The 16,025-nt window shown below is 37.2% G+C and overlaps 1 protein-coding gene across 1 annotated transcript in view; it reads right to left on the bottom strand.

Annotated features, from left to right (window-relative positions):
* Nucleotides 1–16,025, bottom strand: part of LOC111151014 (isoleucyl-tRNA synthetase 2, mitochondrial) — a 59,183-nt gene that overhangs the window by 18,463 nt on the left and 24,695 nt on the right. Inside the window, exons 11-14 of the mRNA XM_022508713.1 lie at nt 15,022–15,173; nt 12,778–12,938; nt 2,003–2,105; nt 1,238–1,331 (exon numbers count right to left, since the gene is read on the bottom strand). Of these exons, the coding sequence (XP_022364421.1) occupies nt 1,238–1,331; nt 2,003–2,105; nt 12,778–12,938; nt 15,022–15,173 (510 nt within the window). The remainder of the gene's footprint in view (nt 1–1,237; nt 1,332–2,002; nt 2,106–12,777; nt 12,939–15,021; nt 15,174–16,025) is intronic.

The raw sequence follows: 16,025 nt of genomic DNA, 5'->3' as shown, positions 1-16,025 counted from the left end.
GTATCTGGGTTCTTTCCCATTTCATTCTTTCTCCCTATTTTTGGCAATTTTTTATTGCAAAAGAACAAAAAAAAGCTCAGAACAAAATGGGATAAAATAAAAGCTAATTAATCTAACTCTTATTAACTGACCTCATAAGATTTTTGACTGATTGAGGGGAAGAAGAGGAGGAATAGGACATCTCAGGCAAAAAGAAGAAACTACGGTTTAAAATTGGACTTGTGTGTATTATCTTTAAAGATAGTTTATGTTCTGGAAGGCTTCCACGCAGGTAACACAATACCTGTTTAAATGACAAATCAGTTTTCTTTCTTTGAATTCATTATCTAAATATGACAGAAAATAATGGTCTACTGCTTAGGTGCATTTTTACCATTAATTTCATTCAATGAAGTTGTTCCTTTGTGGCAGTGTGAGGAAGTGTCTGATCCACTTCCCCTTCCCTGCCACCTACCTCATCCCTGTCTTTAACCTCATAGTGACTTCGAGCTTTAGTCTTTGTTTTACCTCTGGTGTTCACTTGGCATCCTTAAGGATATCTTCTTAAGCATTTCAACACAACCTTGAATGTGCACCTGCCCCTACTTCTCCCTTCTAACTCCTGCCTAGTCTCTCCCTTCTCTTTATGCAGTGAGAGTCAAGAGTGTGCCCCAACTATGAGTAAGTATAAAATCAGTCAGCTGTCTGTACAGAAGGGGGAAGAGTTGTGAAAGGGCAAGGCTGTATTAAGAAAAACAAGAACCAAAAATCAGGGTATGGGAGTTCTAGTCTGATTGTACTAAACTATGTGACCATCACGTAATTTGGCTCTAATTTAATTTCATTTCCTGTTCTGAAAAATGATGGGGGTCAGACTGCTTCAGTGATTTCTAAACCTTTACAGAACTAGTGCCTTGGGATTGCCAAGTGAGTCAAGGAGAATGAGCTGGTTGAGGGGAGGAAGAAAATTCCCATTTTTAATCTATCTTATATATTGTGGTTCTATGTGAAATTTCATTTGGAAAAACAGAAAAAGTTTAGAAATCATTGGATTAAATGATCTCCAAGAGCCCTTCAGATCTAAAATTATACCATAGCAGGAGATTTTTGATTTTCTTTCCTGCTGCCCCCACCAAAAAAGGTTTTCTTCCAAATACCGAAAAAAATATTCCTAGATTACAGACTGCCTCTGAGTAATTTTTATGTATTTTCAAAACCACTTGAAACCACTGGTTTATACTCTATTATTTAAAATTACCTGGAAGAACATAAGACCATGAAGTTCCACTATCAAACCAGATGTCCAAAATATCCTGACCAGGCACATATTCCAAAGCATCAGGACCACCAACCTAATAAGATAATGTGAAAACCTTTTAATTATGCAAAGATCACAATATACACAATAAGGACCAAAAAAAGTGTGCTCGCTTCGGCAGCACATATACTAAAAATAGGACCAAAAAAAGTCTTAAAATAATCAAATGCTTACAAGCATTAAACTCACATTTTAAAATGAAACTTAAAACATTTCTATGTATTTTGCTATTCAATACAACTGCCTCATCCACATGTAAAGATGACTGTGGCCACTTAATGACATATTTACCAACATAGATATAAATTGTTTTCATTTCTTGAAATGATCTTCTAATTTGGATTTTTTCATGTGAAGCAATCAGTTACCTCGAATTCAGATCCTACAAAATCCTGACATACCAACATTAGGAACTACTCTCAGACTAACAACTGTATCTGCTTAGTCAACTAAATCAGTTAAAATCAATCTGGGCCCTCAATAAGATAACGAATAACCCTTGTACTTTACTGCCATATGAAATACCAAGCTTCTACGGTTAAACAAAACATCTACTCTCAAACTGCACTGGCTCCTAATTCATAGCAAATGAATTCATTAACTTTACACCATGACAGAACAACTCTTTACCTCCCAGGAATCCCTCATGCTGTCATTAAGTCATGTAGTGCACACAGAGGCTGTTAAACACACACGGAAATTTACCTGAGATAAGACTTCTTCAGGAAGAAGTTGCTCAGGGGGAAGAGTCCACCAGACATCACTGCCATGTTGTTCCACTAGTTTAATAATGTGCTCAGTGGTCTGGCTATTTTAGGAGGGAAAAGGCAGAATTGCTCAATGAACTACAGTGATAAATACCAAACATTAAAAATTAAGAGACTGCTAAAATAGGGCGCTTGGGTGGCTTAGCAGGTTGGGCCTCTGCCTTCAACTCGGGTCATGGTCTCAGGGTCCTGGGATGAAGCCCCGCATCAGGCCTCTCTGCTCAGTGGGGAGCCTGCTTCCCCCTCTCTCTGCCTGCTTCTCTGCCTACTTGTGATCTCTCTGTGTCAAATAAATAAAATCTTTAAAAAAAAAAAAAAAAGAAACTGCTAAAATAAAAAAAGAAAGAGAATAGTTATTTTCCCATATCAGCAGAATATTTTTTTCTCCTTCTCGTCCAAATTTTAGTGGTATTATCTTCAATTACTTGTTTACTTGGCTACGGCTGTCATCTTAAACTCAAAATAAATAAAATCAAACTGATCACATGTACCCTTTAAAGTAAAAAAGACTTCTGATATCCCTGTTTTAGTTACTGATTTCCCTATTTCTATCAATCTATTTTCTAACCAGGGATGGATATTCAACATCTCCTACTTCTCTTCCCCTCCCTCCAGTGTCCTCTCAAATTAAGACCCCACATCTGTCAATTCTACCTTTGAAATATTACTCAAATTTGCTCTTTGTTCTGTTCTGATACACTATTAGTCAAAACTCATTGTCTCAATACTAGACTGATGCAGTGGTCTGACTTTTCCTCTATTCTCATCTTTTTAATTAATGTTTTTTTAAAGATTTGAGAGAGAAAAAGAGGGAGGGCACAAGCTCATGGGGGAGAGGGGCAGAGAGAGAGAAGGAAAAAGGGTCCCAAGCAGACTCCTCACTGAACTCGGGAGCCCCCAGCAGGGCTTGATCTCAAGACCCTGAGATCACAACCACAGCCGAAATCGAGTCGGATGCCTGGCCACACCACCCAGGCGCCCCTCAACTCTTTAATTTAAACCACACGTCTTTGATAGGACTGTATTCCTGAAACTGCTTTTCTCACACCAATCGCCTTTCTAAAACTTCCAGCGCTTACAGGACCAAGTCCAAATTCACCTGCATGAGAGGCAAGGCCACGCTAGAGCATGGACTCTGACGACAGATATCGAAGCCTATACCCTGACCCTATCACTTTCTACAAGTACGACTACGCACGAGTACTCAAACGTCACGTACAACCATGCCCAAGTACGAAGACGTCTTTAAGTCTTGGTTGTGAACTCTGTTAAGGAAAATTCACTTGTTCAAAAATATTTACTGGGGGGGGGGGGGCCCTGGGTGGCTCAGTGGGTTAAGCCGCTGCCTTTGGCTCAGGTCATGATCTCAGAGTTCCGGGATCGAGCCCCGTATCGGGCTCTCTGCTCAGCAGGGAGCCTGCTTCCTCCTCTCTCTCTGCCTGCCTCTCTGCCTGCTTGTGATCTCTCTCTGTCAAATAAATAAATAAAATCTTAAAAAAAAATATTTACTGGGAACCTCCAATATCTTAGCATTGTTCTAGGAAGTGGAAGTACAGCAGCTGACAAGGCAGGTCAGACTCCTCAGAACGGAGCTTACACTGTAGCAATCCGAGACACTTCCCTCAGAATGCCTGTCAACTAAATGAGATGATCCACGAAGATCAGCGTGTGCCCAAGGCACAGTAAAAAGCCAATTAATACACATCAATGAATACTGAAATTGACCATATCTTTGGCAAGATACACAACTATGAATTATTTAAAAACTGAAATCAGGGAAAATTTATACTGAATTTTCTTATAGGAATAATGTACTTTTAATTTATTATCACAGCTTTATTGACATCACAGTTTCCTCTCGTTGCTTTCCATTGAGTCAGGGGACATATAATGGTCAAGAGCGTGGACCCTGGAACCACACAGCTTTGGTGTAGTTCCCGGCTCTACCACTTACTAGTTATGTGACCCTGGGCACAACACTTAACATTTCTGTGTCTGTCTGTAAAATGCAAATAATAACAGCATCATCAAGACAGCTATTACAGATATTAATTAAGCTTATATATAAAATACCTAGAACAGTATCTGGCACATACTATTAAGTATTATATAAGCATTAGCTATTATTCAAACTGCTTAATTAACTTACCTTTGAAGTCAGGTAAATTTAGACAGTAATTTTGTTAACCAGAACACATGCCCGTATTCATATTTACAGAGTAAAATACATAAACTATAGCTAATTTTTGAATTATCTTCCCTTCTACCACTTCCCATTAATGCAAGTAACAGAATTAACTGCAGGCCCGTAAGAGTTGGCATACATGGAAAGAGTAGTGCATAAGAAAGCTTTATATTCTTAATCTGGATCTGCTTCTCAGTAATCAGGACTATGCAGGGCAAATCATTTAACCTCTCTGATAATTCATAGATAGAATGTTTATGAAAAAACCATTGTGGGAAGTAAAAATCAAATGGGTATTATGAATCAGCCTCTCAAAATGGAAATTTTTTTTACCCAAGTTTGTGTACTAGGAAAGATAGATTGAAAAAGTGTAATACTAGCAGCATCTATTTTAAAGAAATTAAAAACGACAACAATGTTAAAACGGGCACAAGTCCATATTTCTCGTAGTCATACATTTTCAATGGACTTTAACAGTAAAGATAAACTTTTGTGATAGGAGACCATAAAAACTTTGTGCAATACCCAGTTATATGACAATATTTAGTTATATATTACTATTTTATATAGTTTGCATGGACATTTTAACAGTTAAGAAAATAGGAATATACTGGAAAAGAAAATAGGAATAACCTAATGCTATTTTTCTAGAACAATCCCCTCTATACAGATACTAACAAAGTGCATTTACATGTACACAATTACAGCACATACAATGTTTGTACCAATTTTGAAACACTCAAAGAATGATTCTAAATATGAGTGTTATTTTGACTTTTTATGCTTACAATGTTATCATTAGACTATAACTTTAGGTAAACACTAAAATAAAACAATAAAACAGTTTTAAATGTGCTGGAAATAAATAGATTAAAAAATAAAACAAAAAGCAAATAGTTCAAATTTCATCTTAATTAGGAAATAGGAAGAGATATGAGGATTAGTAATATCAATCAAAATAAAAGCATTCAGGTGTATACCACACATAGTATTTTCCAAAGCACTTTACGAGGACGATCTATGTAGAGTCACAGAAAAAAAATATTTAGTTGCTCCTGACAGGCACACTGTTTGTGCCTTGGGGATCCTTCAGTCAGTCAACAGCCTACAGAAGTAACACAGTTAATGCCAGGCCTTAAAACTGTGTGTCCTAAATCATGGTTCAATTCTCTGTTTACTTCTCCTTTTAGCTTCTCTAACTCATCTATCAAGACAGCCACTATAATTGTAAATTCACACTCCCGTTCTCTGGGGTTTGCTAACCAAAGGCAAAAAGACTCACTACCCATGCACAGTGAACCCCCGACCCAGAGATGAAGTTAGGGAACCAGTCAGTCTCTGGAGATTACAGTGTTGACAGAACAAGCACCAAGTCCAAAGACCGGATTCTACCTGTGAATTATTAGGTACTGACAGGAATACATCTTAGTATTTTTCTGAGCTTCAGTTTCTGTGAACACTGGGAAAAGCTGTCAGAAAGAAGGCTATGTGAAAAATTTTATTCTTAGAAAAGGAAAAGGTCCTAGTATTTTACTCAATAACCTTAAAATTAGAGATGATGCCCATCCATTTTAAAGGACCAAATTCACCTCTAATGAGACCAAGTTCTTTTTTTATATCCCTAAATAGCAGATAATTCAATGAAGTTTTAGAACTCTAACTAAAGGGGCGCCTGGGTGGCTCAGTGGGTTGGGCCGCTGCCTTCGGCTCAGGTCATGATCTCAGGGACCTGGGATCGAGTCCCGCATCGGGTTCTCTGCTCGGCAGAGATCCTGCTTCCCTCTCTCTCTCTCTGCCTGCCTCTCCATCTACTTGTGATCTCTCTCTGCCAGATAAATAAATAAAATCTTTAAAAAAAAAGAAAAAAAAAAAAGAACTCTAACTAAAAATATCAAACAATAAAGATAGATTCCAATTTTGCAGCTGACAAATTATTAAGGCAACTGCAAAATCCTACCAAGTTCAGTCAACTCTAGAGTCTAACTAAAATTGAAGTTTTGTTATATTTTCCTATAAAGATATTAGTAATTCATTCACATATATGATTTTTAGTGTAAGAAGCATTTTATATACATCTTACTTACAAATATGTTTCTAAAAAAATAAGTTTTTGTTTTAGTGAGGAGGAAAGTCTAATTTTTTCTTTTAGTTTACCTAAGAATACTTATTAAAAATGACATAACCACACAATGTTATCTACACTAATGATTATTTTTTTCATCTTACTTCAAAAAAGCTGTCATAAGTAAAATCACATATTTTATGTAGTGTAAATGACCCAGTACTTTCCCTCATAACATATGCATGTGAATCTGAACAAAAGAATACTTTTTTCAATGTATCCAAAAGAAATATGAAACAGGGGAGGGCAGAAGCTCTGCCTCATTAACAGAGCAAGGCTCATAATATTTAAAGCATGACTTGCTTCCTTACTTTTTATCATGAAATATAAAAATATGATGTACTAAATGTACTTTAATAAGCATTATGTTCTGCAACTCAGTTCTGTTTTGAGATCTCAGAACATTATATTACTTGTATTTTTGAAAAGAGGAAAAGAAGCTAAAGAGAATTCTGGAGTTAGAGGATAAAAAGTGAACAAAATTTATGATAAATAGGAATGCAGACTTCAAAGACAGCAGTCTCACAATTCAAACAAATCAAAATTTAAGTGCACAGATCAGGTACCACAAAGTGAGAACTTTTTCTTGACTTGTACTCTGATGGTCTGAATGACCCTAAAAAATTGTGGCAGAGAATTTTAAAAACAAAATTTTCAAGAAAATAAACATATACTGGTGACCTACAAACTTGAGGTAACTATCCTAGATTGTAAAATAAAGATAAATTTAATGTTAGATCAAACAAATCTGAAAGGATAATTTGGAAAAGAAATACAAGCAAATGCTACACAAGTGCTTAAAAGATAGTCATTATAATGATGTAGCAAAAAGCCAAATGTCAGGATGGGCTACATTTATTTGATTTTCATACAGAGGGAACTAGGCAATTATTAGGAGCTAAGCGAGCATTTTAATGGCTGCACATTCATCCTTCCAAACTGACTTAGATTATTTCTTTGCATCATCATGGTCCCTTATAATCAACTGTGTGAGACATCCTTACATACCTATCTTCATACAAAAGACATTAGTCTTCTTGTTTCCTTATGGATAAATATTGTACAAGTGTAACTGTTTATAATGAAATGGAGATTATGCTTTAAAAAGTTTTAAAAACAATTTTAAAAAATACTGTCTTAAAAATATGTATTTCTTAGTGATATTGAATATTTTTCAGAAAAAAAAGAAGGAAAAAGTAAAAATTTGTCTTTGGAAATTTAAGAACTCTTCTCTTATGTTAATAATATCCTATACTTAACACAAACATATAGTTAACTTACAACCTAAAGGTCAGTCTAAATTACTGCTGATAAAAGTGGGTGAAACCATTTATCACTACATAATCTATATACTTCCATTTTAATGCTGTATTTCATAAACCAATAAATCCATCATAAAACTTTGTACTTTGCACGAGGGCCTTATCTAAACACATTCATTACGTGCCCCTCCTTGGGTTTCAACCAGTGAAAATCCACTAGGTGGTATGAGCACTGTAACACCATCCAATCATTCTAGACTTTGATATCAACGGAGCTAAAGGCTTATTTAGCGTGTTAGCAGAAGTTATGCAGCATTAAGATCACTAAGCAAGGAAGAAACTGTTGCTGTCATTTTACTGTTTCCTGTGCTTTGTCTTTATTAAAGGAAAATATTAAGGATTATAAGACAACTTTCCTTCTGCAAGTTACTGGAATAAGAATGAGGTAAGAGGCTAAATGATTCCAATTTATTTACTAAATTTATACATTCAATTCTAGAATACAATGAAATTTGAAGGGGGATTCTATTTTTAGTTTAATCCTATACTTATGTTTGAAAAGCTTTAGGAAACAATTTTGGGAGAAAAATTTTTTAATTTAATGAACATTATAAAAATTTTTCACCAAAAGGTCATTATTCTAACATGATCAAGAGGTAGTTAAAGCTAGCACTCAGGGGCACCTGAGTGAGGCAGTCGGTCGAATACCCGACTCCTGACTTCAGCTCAGGTCATGATCCCAGGGTCTTGGGATCAAGCCCCGCATCAGGCTCTGCACTCAGCAGGGAGTCTGCTTGGGATTCTTCTCTCTCCCTACTGCCCCCCCTTCCTGAACGCTCTCTCTCTCTCTAAAATGAAAAAATAAATCTCAAAAACAAACAAACAAACAAAAACTGGCACTCAAATTGAACTGGAAATTCCTTGACCACTCCTAGTAAATTTCTCATAATTTCCAGAAATCAGGGGCTAAGTTTCCTAAAAGCATAGATTATTGCATTAATAATGCTGAATGGTATCATCATCCAAAATAAACAACTTCTTTTCCTTTCTAGGTGGCGAATGTTCCTAAATTTTACCTTTAATGCTAAAAAAGTATTTGTCTTTATTAACTAGGAAAAGATTTCTACCTAAATTATAACTGCAGATTCAGAAAAATCAGTAACGCTAAAGTCTGAAATGGAATTATATCCTTAGCAAATACAAATGCAAATATAAAGTGCAGATGAAAACATTAATTCAAATCAAAATTAAACATCAGAGTTTCAAATCTACCAATCTCTAAACCTATTTAGAGCATGAAAATATCAAGATTTTCCTTTGTGAAACAAGTATAATTACGGTTTTAACTTACAGACTTTCAACCAGAAAAGCAGAAGGAATCTTCTGGTTTGCTTAATGGGGTTATCAAGTGTAACAGCAACTCCATGTGGACTGTGTGCCAATTTCCAGTGGATGCTGTTACTTTTGATGGTTACCAACTCACTACAGTAGGAAGATAGATCCAAGAAAGAAAATCATAGTCACTTGATTAACTTGCTTACGGAGGAAAAAAGATAACCTTTCATACTATCTTAAAAAACTGACAAATAATTAAGAATTCATATCCGTCTTCTTAAATCAAGTGTCATGTCACATGAAGGACCGGACAACGGAAGATTAGAGTCATCACTTGGAAACGGTGTGCAGGAAAATGACCTATGAATTGACAGACAATTTGGCTAAGTTTGTCTGTCATTTTTGTAGGCCAATATTCTGTATATCTCTTCTACTTCAGAATCAGAATTCAACGAGCATCATGCAAGCAACACAATGGGAGATGCACAGAAAACAATCTGTAACACAAATGTATGAATACATTGACTATAAATAAAATATAAATAACAGCTGATGAAAATTTGCTTGTGTTTTTCTGACAAAGCTCACATTTATTTCGCCTTAGTGACCACCAGTCGACTCATACCATTTTACTGCCATGATTAAATAATGGTCAAATAAACCAATTTGTTGTTCTTGTTAATATATACTTATGACCACCTGAATCACTTTGAGGAAATTCCCTAAAAATTCTGTCCTCAAATGGTAAAAAAAGAGAGAGAGAGAGAGAAAAACAATGACAATGCCTTATAAACATTCCTTAAAAGAAAACTCCACAGTGTGGAATTTTAAACAATACTTGTGTAAATTTATCTAAACTTTAAGGTATTAAGGTATCACTGGTTCACATCAGACCATGCTCTCAATTACAAGAACAATTGAATTACAATTACAAGAACAATGTGAGCAATGGTATTTAGGACAAGGAGCCTTAGCTCTCCAAACTGAAGTAGTAATATTGAAGTAATAATACTGAAGTAGCCTTACAATGACTTCCTGGCCTCTAACCTCCAGTTACTTTTCCTAAAATATACTCTCACTCCTCATGCCTATTTAAAACTTTAAACTACTTAACCCAGTATTCAAGACTCACAACAATTTGCCCCAACCAATCTTACTTGGTGTGTATCTTTCTAAAACCCTCTTCCGGGGCGCCTGGGTGGCTCAGTGGGTTAAAGCCTCTGCCTTCGGCTCAGGTCATGATCCCAGGGTCCTGGGATCGAGCCCCGCGTCGGGCTCTCTGCTCTGCAGGGAGCCTGCTTCCTCCTCTCTCTCTCTCTGCTTGCCTCTCTGCCTACTTGTGATTTCTCTCTGTCAAAAAAATAAATAAAATCTTTAAAAAAAAAAAAAAATAAAAAAAATAAAACCCTCTTCCAACACCCCACAGTACTTTTATGGTTCCTATTTAGGTGCCATGCTTTCCTCCTCCACGCCCTCAGCTCCTGCTGATCCCTCTACTTGCAAAATACTTTGGCCTGTTTCCTACCTAATCATTAAGCCCCACTCAATGCTGTATCCTCTGTGGATAAAGCAAATGAGCTGTTTCATGGCTCGGTGTCTGCCCAAGGCAATGCCTTCAGTTCTTCCCTGAGCCATGTTGCCATAAGGTGTCAGATCACCCATGAAGCAATGATAAAATATGTATTTATTTACTTATTTATTTATATTTTTAAAAGATTTTATTTATTTGACAGAGAGAGACACACAGTGAGAGAGGGAACACAACAGGGGGAGTCAGAGAGGGAGAAGCAGGCTTCCTGCTGAGCAGGGAGCCCGATGTAGGGCTCTACTCCTGGACCCTGGGATCATGACCCGAGCCAAAAGCAGACACTTAACAACTGAGACACCCAGGTGCCCTAAAATGTATATTCAAATTGTAAAGGAACAGGGGCTGCTGGGTGGCTCAGAAGGTTAAGGGTCCAACTCTTGATTTCAGCTCAGGTTGTGATCTCAGGGTCATGGAACTGGGCCCCACACCAGGCACTACGGTGAGTGGGGAGACTGCTTGAGATTTTCTCTTTCCCTCTCCCTCTGCTTCTCCCCTCTCCCACTCATATGCATACACACACACGCTCTCTCAAATAAATAATCTTTAAAAATAAACAGTAAATTGGAAAGCAACTTTCACACAAAAAACACTAAGAACTACCTAATATGTGGCTAAAGATGATTTTTTTTAAAGATTTTATTTATTTATTTGACAGACAGAGATCACAAGTAGGCAGAGAGGCAGGCAGAGAGAGAGGAAGGGAAGCAGGCTCCCTGCTGAGCAGAGAGCCCAATGTGGGGCTCGATCCCAGGACCCTGGGATCATGACCTGAGCCTAAGGCAGAGGCTTAACCCACTGAGCCACCCAGGCACCCCTAGATGATTAAAACAAAACAAAAAAACCCCAACCCACTTTAATCAACATTTTAAAAAACCCTAAAATACATGCAACAATTTAAAAAAACCCTAAAGAAACACTGATAATGCTGACAACAAAAAGTAGAACATTTTTGCAAAAATTCTGGTGAACCCCAAAGTAGGGGCAGCATTCATTTCTACATCTACAGTCTCTTGAACTCCCCAGTCCTTACTTTCTGGCCTCTATGCCCTCACTGGATCCTCAAGTGATAAAAGGTAAAAATATTTATCAAAATGGGCTCAAACTTTTTACTCATGTTAAAACATGATTTAGCAAAAATTCCATTTACCAAATTAAAACAAAATTACTCAAAGAAAATGAAAACTTAGGATGTATTCCTAAAAGGAATGATTAATATTCCCCTTTCCATATCTGTTAGTAACAGCAAGACCAAAAACCTCCCTAGTTTACTAGAAGATAAACTAGCCAGCCTACGATCTCACGATGATCTCAAAGCAGGGACCATGTTGATCTTGTTCACTGCTTCAAGAAGGGTTTAGCATCTGCATCAGGAAACAATCTTCTTTCTACCATATAAGCTTTTCTACCCTGAACTGTTGACTATGCCCATGTATTATCTTTTCAAAAGAAAAAAAGAAAGAAAAGAGAAGAAATCGTTGGGAAGTTAAGCATCACTAGAATAAATATAATTTTGTGCATTAAAGAAACATTATAGTTTCTTTAATTTTGAAGATCTATAATTACATAATGCCATTTCTATTAAGAGACAGTAGCTTATGGGCAACTGGGGGACTTAGTCGGTTAAGTGTTTGCTTTTAGCTCAGGTCATGATCCCAGGGTCCTCGGATGCAAGTCCCATGTTGGGCCCCCTGCTCAGTGGGGACCTGCTTCTCCCTCTCTGCTGCTCCCTGTGTTTGTGCTCTATCTCTCTCTTAAATAAATAAACAAAATTTTAAGAAAGAAGAAAGAAAGAAAGAAAGGAAGGAAGGAAGAAAGGAAGGAAGGAATAAAGGAGAGGAAGGAAGGGAGGGACAGGGAGTAGCCCAAAGTAAGAGAGGGACTCTATGTCCTAAAGAAAAACTGCATACCGGGATGCCCTCCTGAACGCTGTCCATCTTTGGATTCCTGACACCTGATTCTAGCACAATGCTATAGGCACACAGAAACAATGAATTCCATGGAAAAAGTATCAGAGGCTCTGCTTCTAAGTATCCATATTGAAAAAGTATAGTTGTTAAAATGTCAACCACATGAAAGCGTCTTCTTCAAATTATATTTTACTCCCGTCAACAAGACTGAGTATGTGATTTAACATGTATCAATTCTCAACAGTCCATTTTTCTACTTTTGAAGAAAACATAGCTCACTTTAAAATGCTAAAAATATGTAGAAAGAAGTCTACCTGTTGATCAAGAATTCATCTTTTGTCTTGTGATGAAACACAGGGATTGGAACACCCCAAACTCTTTGCCTTGATATACACCAATATGGCCGTCTGTCCATCGTTTCAACCATGGCATTCAGTGCTGATCCAGGAATAAATTTCACTTTTTTTAACAATTCCTGCAATTGATTCACAATCAAATCCAGTGAGAGTAAGCAGATCAAATTTTCCAGAATTGCCATGATTTATCCTAATGGTTCTTTATTTTGGATGTTTATTCACATGTCTCCCTCCCCATGTCCAAAAAGCTAAACTAAAAAACTACAGATTTTAGACCAAATGAAACAAAGTTTAAACAGGGCCACAAAGGATCTAATAAATAACATCTAGAGCAGACTTCACCACGAGAGGATGTGACAAGAAACCATATACTAACTTCCAAGCACCCTAGATCAAAATTGGCAATAAGAAGGTTAGCAGAAGCATTAAACTCATTAAACTGTAGTTAAAATCCATTCAAGCTTGATTTCAATGATAATTTTTAAGTACTTAAAGAATAAGCTACTGTTTTAGGTTAATAAACAAGGATTACAATAGAATCTAATTTCATATAGTATGGTTTACAACACAGAAAACACTCTCAAAATCACAGTTACTTCCTATTTACTTACTCTCTCTCAAGAACTCCTCCTACCTCCAGCCCCACAAAAAGTTGTTTTTTATTTCATTTGTCAATTACCAAAAGATGAATTGTATAGGAAAATGTCCAGTATTACTCTCCAGAAAGGCCAAAATACATTAACTTCATTTTTGAGAATCTCTCTATCCACTAATTAAAGCATTTTTCTATTTCCAGAGTGATTTAAACATTTTCCTCACTTAACCTCAACTACAAGAAATCCTCCCCCTGGGGGTGCCTTGGTGGCAAAGTTGGTTAGAAGCTGGACTGTTGGTTTCTGGTTTCGGCTCCAATCATGATCTGTCTTGAGATCAAGGCCCCAGTCCGGCTCTGCACTCAAAGGGGAGTCTGCACAAAACTTTCTCTCCCTCTGCGCCTCCCCACTGCTCACTCCCTCTCTGCCCACCTTCCATCCCTCTCTCTCAAATAAATAAATAAATCTTTTTTTTTTTTTTAAAGATTTTATTTATTTATTTGACAGAGAGGAATCACAAGTAAGCAGAGAGGCAGGCAGAGAGAGGGGAGGAAGCAGGCTCCCTGCTGAGCAGAAAGCCCGATGTGGGGCTCGAACCCAGGACCTGGGATCATGACCTGAGCCGAAGGCAGCGGCTTAACCCACTGAGCCACCCAGGCGCCCCTAAATAAATAAATCTTAAACAAAACAAAACAAAATCCTCCCCAAAAACCCTTTGTAGCACCACCTACTGGCAGAATGGCAACATCTGCAATTCATTTTGATTCAGACTTGCTTTAGGGGGCACGTGGGTGGCTCAGTGGGTTAAAGCCTCTGCCTTCAGCTCAGGTCATGACCCAGGGTCCTGGGATCGAGCCCCACATTGGGCTCTCTGTGAAGCAGGGAGCCTGCTTCCCTTCCTCTCTCTCTGCCTGCCTGTCTACTTGTGATCTCTGTCTGTCAAATAAATAAAATAAAATCTTAAAAAAAAAAAAAAGATGAAAGATGAAAAGTATCTTCATTATCAACCTGATTAACAAATAGATATTTGAGCTCTTTCATTCAATAGAATTGTTTACGACACACACACATATATTTATAGTGAATGAAAGAGCTCAAATACATATTAATATTTAGAATACCCATTGTAAAGTACTTGTTAATTCAAAGCAACAATTTTTCAAATGGATTGCAATTTCAAACTTATGGAAGCACAGGGTTTCTATTTAGAGAGTTTTACCGAATGTTTACTATATGCCAGACACTGTCCTGGAGTTTTATTCACTTACCCCATGAGGTAGGCATTATTATCCACTCCATACAGATGAGGATACTGAGGCTATAAGAGGTTAAACGACCTCTTAAACTCAGTTCTGTCCTAATTCTATACTACTCTCACTATACAGGGCAGGAAATTTAGACAAGTCCCTTAACCCCTTTACGTCACACATGTATGATAAAGGAACAGAAATCCAAGATCCTTCTAAAACTATAATTTAATGAAACCAAATCACCAAATCATAATAGTGGCAATCCCTCCCTTTCCCCAAACCCTACCTCAACCTCACATGCAACTTTTGAACACTGAAGGAATAAGAACCCAACACTCACAACAGGATGTCTCTTATACCTTGGCTGTGGCCTTGATATCCGTGATATTTACAAACCACTGCTTGCTGGCACGAATAACCACTGGTTTCTTAGTCCTCCAGTCATAGGGATAGCTGTGTACCAATTTCTCCTCTTTCAACAAATGCTTTGAAGCCTGAAGCATCTTTATAACTTGAAAAAAAATCAGCAACAATTTACATTAGACATAATTAAAAAGGACTATGAAAATTCTCCTCTCTAATTCCCAGGAGTACTAAACCTGGACCAGTAAGTGCCAGTCAGTAAGAGTAGCCACTTACAGCTAACAAGTATAATCTAGGAATCTCCTGGCAAAAAAAGAAGAGACTATAAAACCTTACTGAGACTCAAAATTAAGCCATTTCTGTGCTTTTCACTGCAAAGGAAAGATAAATAGGATAATATCTAAAATTCCACATTTGAAATTCATAGTTATAGTCTTTCATACCATGAATCTTAAAATGGTCTCCAAAAAATCCAAAAGAAACCAGCTATAGTGGACTGAATTTTATCCTCCCAATAGATGTCTTAACCCCTAGCACTTGTGAATGTGACCATATTGGAAACAGGGTCTTTGCAGATGTAATCAAATTAAGGTGAGGTCATACTGGTTTCGATTGGGCCCTAAATTCAATGACTAGTGGCCTAATAAGAGAGGAAGATACACAGAGACACACAAGAGCAAAGGACATGTGACAATGGGGGCAAAGATTAGAGTGATACAGCTATAAAGCAAGGAATGCCAAGGATTACCAGAAGCCACCAGAAGCTAAGAAGAGACAAGGAAGTATTCTTCCACTGAACATTCAGAGGGAGCATGGCCCTGGCAAAACACTGATTTCAGACTTCTAGCTTCTAGAACCATGAGAGTAAATTTCTGTTGTTTCAAGCTATTAAATATATAGTAATTTGTAACAGTAGTCCTAGACAAGTAATATACCATGTTTAATTAGCCTTAGTCTTAGTGTGGGCAAAGAAAAGTCTTCACGGTACCTGGTCCTTGGA

The sequence above is a fragment of the Enhydra lutris genome, unplaced genomic scaffold (assembly GCF_002288905.1).
Source record: "Enhydra lutris kenyoni isolate GAN:26980312 unplaced genomic scaffold, ASM228890v2 scaffoldscaffold25, whole genome shotgun sequence".
In the NCBI taxonomy this organism is placed as follows: domain Eukaryota; kingdom Metazoa; phylum Chordata; class Mammalia; order Carnivora; family Mustelidae; genus Enhydra; species Enhydra lutris.
Note: the sequence above shows the minus strand (reverse complement) of the source record. Positions and strands in the feature narration are given on the sequence as shown.